The 15923-nt window shown below is 41.2% G+C and overlaps 1 protein-coding gene across 1 annotated transcript in view; it reads left to right on the forward strand.

The window, feature by feature from the left end:
- The window catches only part of cnksr2a (connector enhancer of kinase suppressor of Ras 2a), a 70354-nt gene that overhangs the window by 7265 nt on the left and 47166 nt on the right, over window positions 1-15923 (forward strand). Inside the window, exons 2-3 of the mRNA XM_008290405.1 lie at window positions 11300-11463; window positions 13127-13329. Coding sequence (XP_008288627.1) covers window positions 11300-11463; window positions 13127-13329 — 367 coding nt within the window. The remainder of the gene's footprint in view (window positions 1-11299; window positions 11464-13126; window positions 13330-15923) is intronic.

Here is a 15923-nt window from a genome sequence, read left to right on the forward strand (position 1 = left end):
GCAGCAAATGTCTTTTAAAGTTAGAATTTTGTTCTTTAAACGTGACCTTTTGATCTTTAACAGCCTCTTCAAGTCAATCTGTGACAACTTCTCTCCCGCTTCGATGCCAGGATGCATCATCCGCGCCATGTTTCATCGGCCCACCCTCCGCATAAGCTGCGAGAAATGAGTAATGATAACTAATATTAGCAGTAATTGCTGCTCATCATGCCTGTTTAATGCATAAAAAGCAGGTCAGGGAGTCTATTGACTCTCGCGCTTGGCTAAAACGAAAAATGGCGATAAAGGTTTATTTACATGATGCGCTGTGTCAGTTTCTCGGGGGCTCGTTGCTGGGTGGGTTATCGGCTGGTCATGTGCATATGGCATGTGTTTATATGTGTGTGTGTGTGTGTGTGTGTGTGTGGGAGGGTGGATGGTGAGTTGTTCGTCTCAGACCGTCTGTGCACAACAGCTGACAGACGCACACACCCGCTCCGAACAGAAGGCTCCACCCGAGTCCTCGGACATTTGCACCGACACACACACACACGGGCGGCGTGCCTCGGTGTGGTATTCGGTTCACGCTGGGTCTCTCTGGTGTTTCTGCGGCGACAGGGGGAAACATGATCTGCTGCATTTGTGTGCATGTGTACAATAACATGCACAGATCACATATGCCGGAGGCGTTCTGGGGGCCAAAAGGTTTCTGGGCATTGTCGCAGCGCAGCGTCGGCCCCGGGCGATGCTAAAAATGACGGGAGTGGTGCACTTCAATCGTAACCCGAGAAGTTTGCTCGCGTCGACGGGAACGCCGGGAATTTTCGCGTTACGCTGTCATCTGTTCACACAGAGCGCGGGGCAGAGTTTCACCTCATTTCCCTCGCATGAATTTGATCGGCAGACTCGAAAATCAGCAGTGAAATTGGCGTGACAGCAAGCGAGCACATCTGATGACACCACTTGCCACAAGAGGGGAGGGAAGAAAAAAAAAAGCAGCCAGAGCGATAGTCACAGCCTTTAGGATCAGAGGATGTCTCGTCTGTTGATCTTTGTAGACTTAAGGTGAGACACACGAGGATTCAGCTTGCATCAGAAAACTGTGTCTATTGGTTCGTTTGCGTCCCGTTGAGCAAACGCGGCGTTTGTGGGGAAATCGTGGTTTTTGAGGCCAAAGAGTCATTAAAGCACAACCCAGCTGTGGTTTGGGGGCATTTAGAGACTCGAGGCGGTGATAGAGCTCAGTGGTTTTCAATTAATGTTTCATTAAGTCATGTTCTGCTCATATTAACAAGCTAAATTAGAGTTAGGAGTCAGAATCTGGGCAGCTGTGGCTCATTGGTGGAGCAGGTTGTCCACTGATGGTGAGGTTCGACCTCTGGTCCTCTGCTGCCGTCGGTGTGGGAGAACACTGCAAAGCACAACCACGAAGGTAGAAAAGCACGATTTAAGTCCACATCATTGAATATAACACTTACAAAGGCCTTCATGGCTGCATATCTGTGCAATTTTACTGTCGATTAATTTGGTACAAACGTACTTTACCATTAATTGACAACATTTCAAGGCGGCGGTTCATTAAAGTGCAGTATATAGATCGGGAACCGGCAATTTGATGGTCAAGAATCGAGCAGCTTGACGGTCAACCTCCATTAGTGTTGGAGCCCTCTGTGATTTTTTTCTCCACGTGAGGAAATAGAATAAAAATCACTGATGCAACCGTCGATCATTTTTGGTTGTGACACCTGTTAATGAAATTATGTTGGACCAAGAAGCTAGACTGTGTCAGAGGAATTAGGTTTTAGAAGTCAAGGTGAAGCCAAAGTCATGAAGTTATTGAAACTTGAAGTCAGCTGTAAATCAACTAACAGATTTTTGAGTTTAAATTACACAACAATATGAAGTAGATGCATTTACCAACAATATTACATCAAAATAATGAGTGCAGCTTAAATAGTTTATCGAAATCAATGAATTGGATTTTTATCCCGCAACTTTACATACTCTACAACATATAAACGTCTCTAATTCCACTTTGAAATCGCGCAAATTAAAAAGTAGCTCCTTATAACTCCAGAACCTCCTTGATAATTATCATGTTTTAAAGTTTTCTTCCATATCAAAGTCATTCATTGATAATTATCTGTATGTTTATGTGCATTTTGCTAATAAGAGCTGCTGATTGCTAATTGGACATGCATTTCATGGGGTTAATTTGCTTTGAAGGCGTTAATTGGCTTCATTGTGAGCAAATATTGTGGACAAAAAAACCCCAGAGCCCAGTGAATTTCAGTCAAGCTTAGGTAACGGTCAATCATTTGTTTATTCTTTCAGCAGACACTGAGCAACGTTAGCAATCTGCACCAAATGTTGCACCAGATATTTATCCTCCTTTTAGCTCTGGTTTGATCTCCATTCATGTGACTCACTGCTGTTATGAGCCTGCCATTGGTTTTGCATTTCACACTGCAAGGCAACCCGACATGACTGTGAGTGGTTTGAAAAAATACAAACATGACCAAGCATTTGAATGATAACGTGGTGCAGCCGGACCATTCTACACAGCATTGGGTCGGTGCGATAGAATAGTCTGACTATGCTAGACTGGTCCTGCACCATAGATATATATAATAAAGGCTAGATGTCTTAATGCGGCGTTTTGAACCATAGATATGTATAATAAAGGCTAGAGTCTCGTCTGCGCTGCCGGCCAATGGAATCGCCACACTGGCGGCCATCTTGGTACGGTCCACTCGCTCACCCACAACATTGTGTTGTAGTGGTGCATGTACTTTTTAAATAACCATAACTTGCTCAATTGGTTTGTTATAAATGTCAGAGGTGTAGTTATAACGCTGGACTTATGGATAATTATGTTACACTTCTGGTCAAAAGTTTGGGGTCATTATTAAATATATTATATATTATTATATATCATCATAATGTGAATTGTAGCCACGTTAATAACGTTTGTAAGAAACCAAACTGTTTGTAAATCCGTCAAGATTTCAGCGAGATAAGAGTATTTACGTTTGTACAGATCACTCACCTTCCTTCACGACCCACAGGTTCCTCCAGAGAGCTTCCCCGAATCAAGATGGCCGCCACTGATGCCGTCGAAACGGCGCCTTAAGACATCTAGCCTTTATTATACATATCTATGCTAGTCCTGCACTGAATCTCATTAGCTTTAAGTGCTCTGTTATGTTTTCCAGCTGATCCCTAACTTATTCTGTCTGGATTTATTAGCATTTACGAGTGAGAACTTACGCTGAACTATTTCAACCAATGTGGTCAGTTAGAAAGTTTGCTGCTGCTTTATAATTTATTGCTTTATTTTTGTAAATCACGACCCAGCTTCATTTTAACCGGCCTGCAACATTTGACAAACGAAGACATTTTACCTTTAAAAAGTAATTCCAATATTTAGAATTTTGCTCCCTTATAGTTTTTGTTTGTGTGTAATGCATTAATCTAAACTTTTTCCAGCTGTAAATATAAAATGGAAACAGACATCTGGATGTACTGAAGTGCAGCTTTACACTTGTTGATATTCTGTTTATTGACAAATGCAAATTTCCAAAGTAAAATGTTTAACTTGTTCTTTGCCTGAAGCAAAGTTGTGTTGCTTCAGTTCCCGCTCTCCGCTTTTCATGCCTTAGATCTTTGCGTTTTGTGTTTGTTTTTGTTTTTTTTGCTTTCCTAATTATATTGACACAAGACTAATGTGATGAGGGCGTCTTGCTGTTTTCAAGTGATATTCAAACCAGACCAGTCAAGAGAGCAACGTCTGTAGTAAACACCAACATTTACACTCAGGATCTGTAGGAATATACACGCCAAAGGCAGAAAAACACAGTTATTACTGGAGGAATAGTTTCCCTAGTTTATTCTATCCATGCAAAATTTTCCCAGAGGACACACTGGGATTCAAACTGGCAACTTTCCGGTCATAAACTCGCTTCTAACAGCCGCCGGCTTCTAACATCCTGCATTTACAAAATCCCAGGGACAGAGCGAGCGCTCGTCTAACTTTTATTGTTACCGACGCTTCAGAGCGCTTGGAACAGATGACACATAACCCGACTGGGAGGGCCAGCTCTTTTATAGGACTCTCCAGCATCCCAGAAGTCAGTGCAAAAATCTAGTTTTATTAGATGTGTGTGTGTGACAGAGAGAAAGAGGGTGTTTGTGGGAGTTTGGCTCGCCTGCTCTTGTGAAAAGTGTGCCTCTGTGGGAGTTAAGTGTGTGAGTCAGCCATGAATCACACTTTTTGTACCAGTCAAACACAAGCACACGCATGATCCCGCTCGCTCTCACACACATGGACACGTATACTGTTCATACAGAGATGTGAGCGCACGACTGTACAGACACACAGCATTATACAACAAACCCACACAGACGTAAACACTGAGCTGCTGCCGGTCAATTTATAGCAAAACACTTGGGCGGGTACATTTTGACATTTGCACTGCAGGGAAACAGTGCTTCCTGAACTGGGGTAATTCTGTAAATTGCAACTGCAAAAAAAAAAAAAAAAGCTATTAAAAAATAAATAAATAAATAAACAGAGGCAGCTGTCACACCTGTAAACCAGCACAGAAACTGAAAGAGTAGTTAAGCAGCAAACTATTAAATAAACTGTAGGTGAAAATAGCTGAATATTTCTAACATAATAATAATAACAATGAGCGTTTGCTACAGGTTGCTGAAATGGATAAATGGTTTAGGTTAAAAGTAAAAAGTAAGGACTAAAGTTAAAGCTAAAGGCAAAGCTAAAAGGTTGAAATGTTCCTAACCAGTGTTAGCTAAAAACAATGAATAAAGGCAAGAAGTAAAGGTAAAGTCAGTCGTTAAAGGGTTAAATGATTCTGTAAAAGTAGTTGTAATGGATAAATTATTAATTGCGTTGCTAAAAGCAGAGGTAATGGTTATTAACAGCTTTAGCTAACTGGCTAAAAATAATGAATTAAAGGGTAAAAGCTAATATAGGCAAATAGATAAATGCTGTAAAATACAAGCTAAATTAATATCTAAATGCTAAAAGGAATGGGTGATGGTTAAAATGTTTATTACCAGTTTTACTTTATGAGCAAAAAGTTAGAAACAGTTTTAGCTAATTAGCTAAAAAGTAGCTATAAATAAAAGGGTATCGGCTAAATATAGGTGAATTGATTTATTTATTTTTTTAAAATTGGCTAAAGTAGCAATTAGATGTTTAAAATGTGTAGCTAAAAGTAAAGAAGAAACAGCTGAAATAGTTGGTTAAAAGTAAGGAATATGTGAAATGGTGAAAATGAGTGGTTAAAAGCAAAGGCCAAAAGGTTAAACAGTTCGCTAAAAGCAAGGCTTATTGTTGAAATGTTAAAAATTGTGCCGTGAAAGAAGGTCTAATGGATAAATTATAAAATGTTTCGCTAAAATAATATAGAATAGTCATAAACAGCTATCGCCAATTAACTAAAAATGCTATAAGCTAAAAAGCTAATGGTTAAAATTAAAGCAATGGATAAACAATCTCAGCTGAGTGAATAAACGGTTGAGATTGTTTATCCGCTGCTGGAGCTGAGCTAACGTGGTCGTGGGGGAACGTCCGCCTGCAGATGAAGAATGCATCAATGCAGCATCCATTATAGTGAATGTATATTAACTACGTAGCGCTGCTGCTTTCTGTTTGGTACGTGGGCGTGTGTGCGCTCGCCGATGCCACTTACAATTTGACTCATCAGTATTCAGGGCATTCACGCTCTCCCTCACTGCCAGTGATAAGCGACGCTGATTATCAGTGAACTTTTGCCACACAGTGTAGCTCTCCCCTTCTGCTTGTGTGCATCTCGCTGCCTCTCGCAGCCATAGTAACACTTCGCCCGCCAGAGCCAGCATTGTTTTAATCAGCCTCACGTCCGTTAGGAATCCGCCGCGATTAGCGCTCATTAGAACGCGTTAAAGCGCTCGGATGCCTTACTTGAGTAAAAATAGCAAATGGCACAATGTAAAGAATACGAGGTGTCTTTTAATTAGCGTCGAAATTTCACTTAATTGGAAGTAAGGGGCTTTGCTTGAACCCCTAAAAAGGCAGCCAGTCAGTCAAAATTGCCCTTTAAGGCAGAAATTAATGCATTAATAGCAGATTAATTATCGTCCACCATGTGTTTTGCATTTAAATTTAGCAGCAGGACTCTATTGGACTTTGTGTACCGTTATGTTTGGGGAATTATGCTAATACCGGCTTTGCATTTCCACATTTTATCAAGGCTAACTCTATATAATCTACATTTATCCACTTTTTTAATGAAATTTACTTGCATTTATTTATTAGTTTTATAAGAGTTCTTGTAAATATGGTAAAACCCTTATTATAGCTGCGGATTATAGCTTTAAAATAATTAAATTAAGTCAAAACGGTCAATATTGAACCCTGAAAAGGAACCAACTGTGAGTTTTTAATTGACTTTAAGTTCCACTTTGGAGCCTTGCATGTACCTCCAGTGACCTCAACCCAACATTAAAGCACAAACCACCCCTGGGCAGTCTGATGTCTTCATTCTTATCGAGCTCTTTCATTCCTGTCGGCGGAGGCCGTGAGCCGAGATATCGCTCATCGACTTGAAGTGTTTGGAGGTCCAGATAGGGAAATCAATTTGTCGGGTTTCCGTCCAAAATGAGATAAAGTTGACGAGACGTCGCCTTATCTCCGTGAACTGATTGCTGCTTTTTCTCTCGAAGGCCGCGGAACCTGCATCTGTTTACATTTTCGGTGGCAAAATTATACCGTTTCTTAAATGTTGATGGATTTCAGGCTTCGAGTTCAGTGTGTTTTTTTTTTTCTCTCTTCCCGATGCGCGGCACTCTGGGACTGAACGCTTCATTTAGACTTCAGATTTAGCGGCTGCGGCGGGGAGAGGAGGCGGAGGGAGGGCGCAGGAGGCGACAAATGCTGGTCGCTGATGAGAGAAGGAATTTGTGTGTGTGTGAAATAGTTTGCATGCAATTTAACAGCTGGCTTATGAGATTTTTTTTTTTCTTTTACTCTTTGCTTTATTCTCTCTCTCTCTCTTCCTCGGCTCTCTTCCCATCCCAGCTTTTTCTTTTTTTTTTTCTCCCCCTCCATCTTTGTTAGCGCAGTTATGATAGATGAGTGTATTATAAAGCGGGGACTTGAAGCGGGGGAAATCAATGCTCATTCCTCTGAGGTGTGTGTATGTGTGTGTGTTTTCCAGCTGGCTGTTTGTTAAGAGGTTAGAAGCTGGATACATTCATTGTTTTGGGAGCCAGGGGCTGCAGCTGAGCTGCTCTGTCTTGATCTGCTTTCCTTTGACTCAGCAAACCAACTCTGGCCAGACAAACACACACACACACACACACACACACATGCACTCAAACAACACACGCACACTCGCCCACTGGCACGCTCACGCAACAGCACATCTAGAGACAACGTCCCACACATCTATACTCACAACACAGACGTTACACAATACAACAGAGAGTGAAGTCTTACCTGGATCGCTGCCTGATTGCCCATCCATTACTCCTTTTGTTCCAGCCTCTCGACTCCCGTTTCAGGTGCAGCGTTTGTTTTAGCTCCTTTAGAGACTCTTAGCTGGACTTTGGGCCATAAATAGAGCCGACTCGAGGCCGCTTCGCCGCTGGAAATGTAGTAAAACTTCATGTAATGCCTGTTTATCTGCTGCGGCAGGTGCACGAGGAGGGTTAGGATGCAACAGCGGCTCTTTTTTCAGAAACATATCTAGTTTTTACAAGTAAATTCATTATTTTAAGCTGCCACAAACACTTTTTGGGTGTAAAATACGGCAAAATAAACAACAAGTTCATACATTTGAGAAGCATTTAACTGGTGATCATAGTCGTGGCACAGCTGCAGTTGAGATCCCAGGTATCTACTGGTTCTGTTCAGAATGAGAAGTGCTGCCGACTCTTAGAACTTGCTGAGTTATGTCTTGATTAAAGTCCTGGGTACACTTCAAAAACAAAGTGCTTGTTAGGTCGTCCAGCGGCTTTAGAAAACGTCTGCTTCTGCGGCTTCCCGTGACTGTAAATGAGCGCAGCGCCGTGTGTGAACTTTAAAAGACAAGCTGCCCCATTATCCCCATTGTGCAGCTGATAGCATCACCGCTGGACAGAGAATCAGGATGTTCTTAGATGCGGCTCGGCAGCCTCGTATCCTGAGAAGTTTTGTCCATATTGGGTTATTTCACACTTCCTAACTCACATGTCTTGATGCTGACCTGCAATTAAGAATCGCCTTTTTATGTGAAACCAGCTATAATCTTATTCTAACGTTACCAAACCTTATTTTATTTCCCATAACAGTTCTGATATAAGATGCAAAGAAGGAGGATTTTTGCAGCATTTTGCGAAAGATATGAAGAGATTTGACACTGTTATGCGTCCGGGGGGGCTGCAAGGTGGCGCGGTTGGTATTGTTGCCTCGCAGCAAGAAGGTCGCCGGTTCGCGTCCCGGTGAGGACACCCGGGATCTTTCTACGTGGAGTTTGCATGTTCTCCCCGTGCAGTGTGGGTTCTCTCCTGGCGACCTGTCTCCTGCCTTCGCCCTGAGTCAGCTGGGATAGACTCCAGCCCCCCATGACCCTAGTGAGGATTAAGCGGTGTATAGATAATGGATGGATGGATGTGTCCAAGGACAAGGACTTTTCAATTTTGATCTGTAAGGATGCAGACCTTTGACAAAACTTACTGTCATCCAAACTTAACTGTATCCTTCCACTGAAGGAAGTAAAATTAAAAGATCTTGTAGAGATTACTTTGCAGGACAGAATTAATTTCTTTCTTTCCTTTCTCTCTGCTCGCTCAGCAAAACAGCCCTCAAAGCAGCACATGTACGAATGCTGTGGCCCTCAGGTGTCTCTTAAAATAAGCTGTATGTCACATTTATTCTCTTCTGGTTTTCAAAGGGGCCCCGACGTACAAAACTGCAAAACAACCCGAAACGTCTGGAAAACACGACACGTCGGCTGCTGTGTTTTCTGAAACAAAGTGGGAGCAAGCGGCGGCATAAAACTGTCTCGCATTTTTCTGTGCAGACTGGAAGAAATCCGTCGTCCCTATAGGCAGACTTTGAAAAAAAGGGGGGAACCCGCCGGTGAAAGTGTGGCAGAGAAAGCTGATTAGCTCTTCTGGAACGCAGCCTGAAACCTCTAATGTTAAGTAGGGATGTGCGTGGTTATTGATCAGAGGGAATGAACGTGTTAAGGAGCGTCTGAGCCACGGAGCGCTCATCATGAGTGATGGTGGTGTCGGAGTTTGCATCCAGCAACCAGGGCTCATAATTTCTGGCTACCTAATGTGCACTCTCATAATTACTATATATATAAAACGGCATAGCAGCACAGCGGAAGAAAGAAGAGCTGGTACATGATCTGTGAGGTCATTTAACACACTGTGAGGCAGCAGGTGTGAGCTAATCTTAATTTAAACTCGGGATACACTGAGGTCTCGAAGCCTCATAATAATAATATAATGATAATGTAGTAAGGAAAGGAATCATTTCAAAAAAGAACAGCTGGAATTAAAATAAGTTTGTCCTCCATGTTATTCCAGGAGCACAGTAACTTAAATCTGGACTAACGTGACACAGCAATGGAGCAAAAAAAAGTAGGGATCTTATAAATAAATAATATCTGCCGTGCCCTACAGAAAGGGAAGGGCACCCAGTCCTAGCACACAGCTAGCATGATAACCATCTCCAGTGATGAATGTTAAACAGTCACGGCTGATGCATGCATGTACAAAATGTCACCGTAATCCAACACTGATGGAAAACGTGTTTTTCTACAAAGCAGTGTGAAACACGATTCATTCCTGTAAAAGAACACATTTTTTTTTTGGTGTCACTTAGTCAGCAGTCTGCACACATGATATTTAAAGGTCACCTTCTTATCCATCCAAATTCTGGGTGCTTGTACTTTTTGATCCTTTCGGTGTCAGTGACACTCGTTGTAGAGGTGACAGAAGTGTCATCATCAATACAGATCGTGATTTTAGTTTTATGTGCCTTAAGAAGAATTAGTTTATGCTGGTGAATACAACTTGTAGTTTATCAAAGCAGTGCTGAAGGGTGTAATGTCACTTTATGCAAAGGTTATTTAAACTGCCTTAAAGGCAAAGGTCAAAAATAAAAGCATATAAAAGATATAAAAAATTTCACTCAGTCAAAAATTGTACAGACAAGTTGAATTGAATATGCACAAATTTTAGAGAATAATTAAAACTTATTGACTAAAACAGTGCGAAAAGGTAAGATAAATAAAACTGAAAGATAATGTATATTTATGTGGAAGCAATAAAAAGGCTGATTGCTGGAAACCCCAGCATTGAGCCTTGTGGGACACCGTTTACATGCTAATGTTCTGATGCTATGTTTACCATGTTCAACACCTGCTTTGAGCTAAGTGCTAACATCAACATGCTAACATGCTCATAGTATACCCATGTGGTGATGCTAAGACTGTCTAATGACTACCATGGTTTAGACTATGCTCTGAGCTAAATGCTAACATCAGCATGCTAACATGCTCACAGTATGCTAATATGGAAATTCTAAGAAGATCAAAAGTTTACCATACATCATCTCTGGTCTGAGCTAGATGCTAAAATCAGCATGCTAAGATGCTTACAATAATAATGCTAACATAACAGTGATAAAAAGGCCTATGTTTACCATGTTCAGCATCTGCACTGAGCTAAATGCTAACATCAGCATACTCACAGTATGCTAACATTGCAGTTGTAAGAAGGTCCAGCTCTGGTCTGAGCTAAATGTACATACCAGCTTGCTAACATACTCACAGTATGCTAACATGTTGATGCTAAGACGGTCAAAAGTTTACCATGTTCACTATCTACTCTGAGTTGAATGCTAACATCAGTACGCTAACATACTCACAATCACAATGCTAACATGCTGATAATAAAAAGCCCTAACGTTAATCATGTCCAACATCTTAGAGTAGCCTGTTAGCATGCTAATATATACAAAGCAGTCTTTAGCCGCGCTAGCACCTCGATGAGACCCAGCAGTGATGTGAGCTGTGCTTACACCAGATTGTTAAAATGGTGACACTGACAGGCCAAATGTTTACCACATTCACCACATTAGCTTAGCATGTTAGCATGTGTTAACATTTGCTAAACAACACTACAGACTAAGTACAGGAGAAGCTGAAGGGAATGTCCATCAGAAAATCACTTTATTTACTGTGTTCGTGATCTTATTGTGGAACAAGTCAAGTGTGTTGATTGTGTGTAACCTCTGTGGTGTGTGTGTCTGTTGCAGGTCTGGACGACTGCTTGCAGCAGTACGTGTGTGTGTTTGAGCGCGGAGGTGTGTGCGGGGAGCGGCTGCTGAGGATTAGCCACGCCGAGCTGGAGGAGCTGGGAGTTTCTCGCATCGGACACCAGGAGCTCATCCTGGAGGCCGTCGACTTGCTCTGCGCTCTGGTGAGTTTGCTTTTTGTAATTTCGTCGCAGCGCAGGACTTTCATTAGGCGTCTCTACGGCTGCAGCTTTAATGCACGCCGCTCTTCTTGAATGCACAGTGAAACAAATTGCAGGAAGTAAAGTTTTGGCGTCCTGAATCACATCCTTGCATCCTCCGATTGGCACTAACACAAGGGGAAAAAAACAAATAGGCTCAATTTTAGACTGAGGAGAGCTGGGATGCAAGATTTGATCTTACTTCAGCTTCATCTCATCAGGTCATGAATCAATATTTAGATCAGCAGCCTGTTTTTTTAAAAGGAAACATGTAAATGGAACAGTAGTGAAAAATGGCTGAAAGTATATGAAGGTTTAAAGAAAAATAGTTTAACCAACAACTGTCAAAATGAGGAAAGCAGCAGGACAATTGGTTAAAGAGGGATTTACCATATCGTGTAAGGATACCGGTTTGTTTTAATTTACTATCCTCTGCAAACTATTCCACATGTCACAAACCTTCTGGTCTGTCTTTAGAGTGAATATTGTGATTGGAAGATGAGTTACTTGGGATCAGTTTGTGAAGATATGAGGGAAGTTTGTGCAGTTTAAAAATAAAATAAAAGTTGGAGAAGCTGCACAACTTGTACGATTTGTGGTGAGCAGAAGACAAATCTAACAAACCAAAACTGGGAATATTCCTCCGGATCGGGTCTCATCCCCTCCAGCAAAAACACAACTTTTCTATCAAGTTAGCAGCTTTTCCTTTTGAGCTGCGTCTCGTTAAATCTGCAGTTATTTTTACCAGCGGTTTGGTTTAGAACTCTTATCCTGCAGCAGGAGGAACCGAGAGGCATTTCTATTCTGACGTTTATCCCCACAGAGCTTCGTCCCTGTCAACCTCTTCTATCCGCTGATTTTAAATAGTAGATAAACGACAACTAACAACAGCTTTTATGTGAAGAATTCATTTTGAATTCATCAAATTTTAAAGTTCCTCAGCACCACTAAAGCCACACTTTCCTCCGTTGCCGTCTGTTTCCTATTTTTTTTGCACAAAAATATTGCAGCATTCGTCGAAACCATCTGTTAAGTTGATAGTTTATGCCAGTGTGTCATCACGGAAACTTATTTATTGCATTAAAACTTAAATTGCAAACAAGAAATAATCCAATCGCATATAAACAAAACAAAAAAAACATCCTTAAATACCAACAGAGTGAAAAAGTAAAGTAATCCTCCTCCTTTTTTTGTTATATATTCTATTTGCTTTACAAATATTTGATCTCAAATCAATAAATCTGACTGTCATAGCTCAAATAATGCTCGTTTAAATTTGCACAGATCAGCAGAATATGGAGGCAAACTGGTTTTTATTTGTGCCGCTAATTCACATAAACATCCCACAAAATAAAAGAAACTGGGAAAGTTGATAAATGTCATCGTAATCATCCTCATCCTCACCCACTCGTTACTGCGTCTTTCAAACGAGCTGCTAATTTTAACACCCGTTCTAGTCACTGTGAGTCATTTATATCGATCATGTTCGTAGCATCTATTGTATCATTCAATAAATGTATTCAGTAATAAAGACGATGGAAACCAAAGTCGTGCTCGATGAGTCTTTAGGTGTTTGTGCTTCCCTGTTCTGAGCCGCTCCGTGTTTACGTTGTTTGTTTTCGTGCAGAACTCAGGACTGGAGACGGAGAGCGTCAGGACTCTGGCTCACAAGCTCGGCGCCTCGGCCAAGAACCTGCAGAACTTCATTTCCGGCCGCCGCCGCAGCAGCCAATCGGAGAGCAGGAGCTCCCGGCGGCTCCCCAACGATCTGCTGACCTCCGTGGTGGACCTCATCACCGCCGCCAAGAGCCTGCTGGCCTGGCTGGACAGGTGATACCTTCTCTTAAGCGGCTAAATTTATCTCAGGCAAAGGAGGGACGAGGCAGGTTGGAGTCTTCAGACCGTCACCTGTGAATGTTCACTGCAGTCGGTCACATGGGGGGTAAAGATATGAACTAGATGTTGGCTCCGAGTCACGTGAAGTGAGGATGCGTTCACAAACAGAATCAATATTTGTGTTTGAAGCAGCAGCAGTTCTCCTCGGTGCACTTGGCAGGCTGAGTGTCTTTTCTGTGGATTCATGTGTCTCCTGTCTCGTCATGTAAACCCAGACTGACTCCATGAAGCTGCTCTTTTCCTCTTTAGGAATCTACAACCTGTGCACACACCTGTTTTTATTCATATTACAGTTACTCCTAAATCAGATGCAGGACGACACTCGTAGATTTTTATTACTTTTAGCGGTTTTACGTTCGAGGATTAACTTTAGAACAATGAATCTATTTTATTCATTCATTTGGCTAATTGCAATAAATATGAAATGTGTTTCTTGGCTTCGATCCCGACGACTTTAAGGATAAAACCGAAGCGAGCTTTTGTTACCTTTGGACGGAGTCGGCCTCCGTGGTTCCTCCTGTTGCCAATCTTTACATTAAGCAAAGCTCAACTAGACGCCTGCTTGTGGACGCTCAGGAAGAAACAAAGAGGTTCACTTCTTCATTTTTTAAAGCCAATCAATCAATAAGCTCATCTTTCTTCGCAGCCAAGTGAACCTTTACTTAAACTCCATTTAGGTTGAAGCGTCTTTTACTATGTGGCAGAGCAGAGACGCAATAAATACATAAAAAGAGAGAAAAGATGAAGAAGAAAATACTAAAAAGGCAAATTGGTAAAATAATAAAAACATTTAAAATAAAGAGCACAAAAGAGATTTAACCTTCTGGACCTCAAGTAGTGTCTTTTTCTTTTTTTGTTCTTGTCACATTTTTACTCACTGTTGGCTCATTTTTTCACTGCAATATAAAATCCTGCACCTCTATGGAAACCAGGACTGGAAGTAGTACAGAGAAGCTTAAACATGTTTTCTGTGAAGTATAATATAATTTATAATACCATAAATCATTAAAAATTCACTAAATAAACAAAAACAAAAAAAGCCTCAAATGCTGAATTTCTTTCCAACTGCCCACAAGTGTGAACAAAACAGGAGGAAAAAAGTAACTGTACATAATATACCTGCAGATATTTAACTATTTTTTTAATGTTTTTGTCACTATGTACTCTGTGTAAACACTTCCTGCAGTTCAGCCGAATAGTGCCTGAATTTTTCACGTGACTGTTGTTTGCACTGACGGCTTCACAGTTGCATAGAAAAGCATAAATGTTTAGGACACTGCTGTAGCTCACCTGGTTGAGCTGGTGACCCACATATAGGGGCTGTAGGCTCTGATGCAGCAGTCGTGGGTTCGAATCCCACTCATGGCCCTTTGCTGCAACCTCTTACTCCATCCTCCTCCCTGACTTTCCTGTCTCTGTCTCCACTGTCCGATCTAATAAAGGCCAAAAAATACCTTTAAAAGAAAAGCATGAAAGTTTTTTTTTATGTTTTTAGAATCTAGTTACTACTAGTTTTTTTTTTTTGGTAAATTTTTTTGAATGAGACGTGTAAAGCCAACTGTTTTTAAAAAAAATATCTATATATACAAGCTTAGACTTTATCCCGACTTAGCCACCATTCTCACAAGTTTTTACCATTTCTGACTCTAATCATTTGTGTAATTTTGGCATTTTTTAAAAAAAAAAGAGAGACCTTGCTTTTCAGCAGTGAGTTTTGGGGTTCACAAGGTTAAAACAAGGTGCATCAGCTACATTGAGAGCAGCTGGATGTACAACAAGAATCAGAATCAGAAGCTTTTTTATTGCCAAGTAAATATAATAATCTAGAGCTAAGAAATTCTAAATAAAATATGTAAAAGAAAAGTATTAAAGTACTGTGTGAATAAAAAGTACGATGAAAAGAGATGTAATCTTTCCTAAACCAAGTCATAAATGAGGAAACAGTTTAAATGACAATACTGGATATTGATACATAAGATAGAGTTAAAAACTGAAATCTTCCTGAGGATAAGAATCAGAAAGCTTCATGCAGTTCTGAGTGTTGTTCCAAGTTACAGGTCCATGCTAAAGAAGACTAGATTTAGTGAAAACAGTGTGCAGCTGAATCCGATCATTTCGGCTCGTTTGGTGAGAATCTGCATTAAGAGCCAACAGATGCAAAGAGGTGAAAAGCCAGTCGGGGCCTCATAAATAAAGGAAACCCAGTGTCTTCCAGGGCACCATCTGACCTTAGCTCACGGAGATGAGTATTATAATATCAGCAGTAATAAATCTTAATGCAGAGCGGTAAACAGCATCCAAGGGCTCCGGGGTCGCAGCCGAGGCTCGCCGGTACAAAAGGTGACGTTAGTATATCGACAAAAGAAAAAAGCGCCGCGCTCAGCAGCTTAAAGGTTAAGTCCACGGTTTGACTCTTGGCCGTGCGGACCCCCTCTCCCTCTCTCTGCTCTTCATTTCCTGTCTGTGTCTGCGCTTCTAATGCTATCAAAAGGTAATAACAGCCGGGAGATACGACACAATAAAGCACA

This window comes from Stegastes partitus, unplaced genomic scaffold (assembly GCF_000690725.1).
Source record: "Stegastes partitus isolate 25-593 unplaced genomic scaffold, Stegastes_partitus-1.0.2 Scaffold671, whole genome shotgun sequence".
NCBI lineage: Eukaryota > Metazoa > Chordata > Actinopteri > Pomacentridae > Stegastes > Stegastes partitus.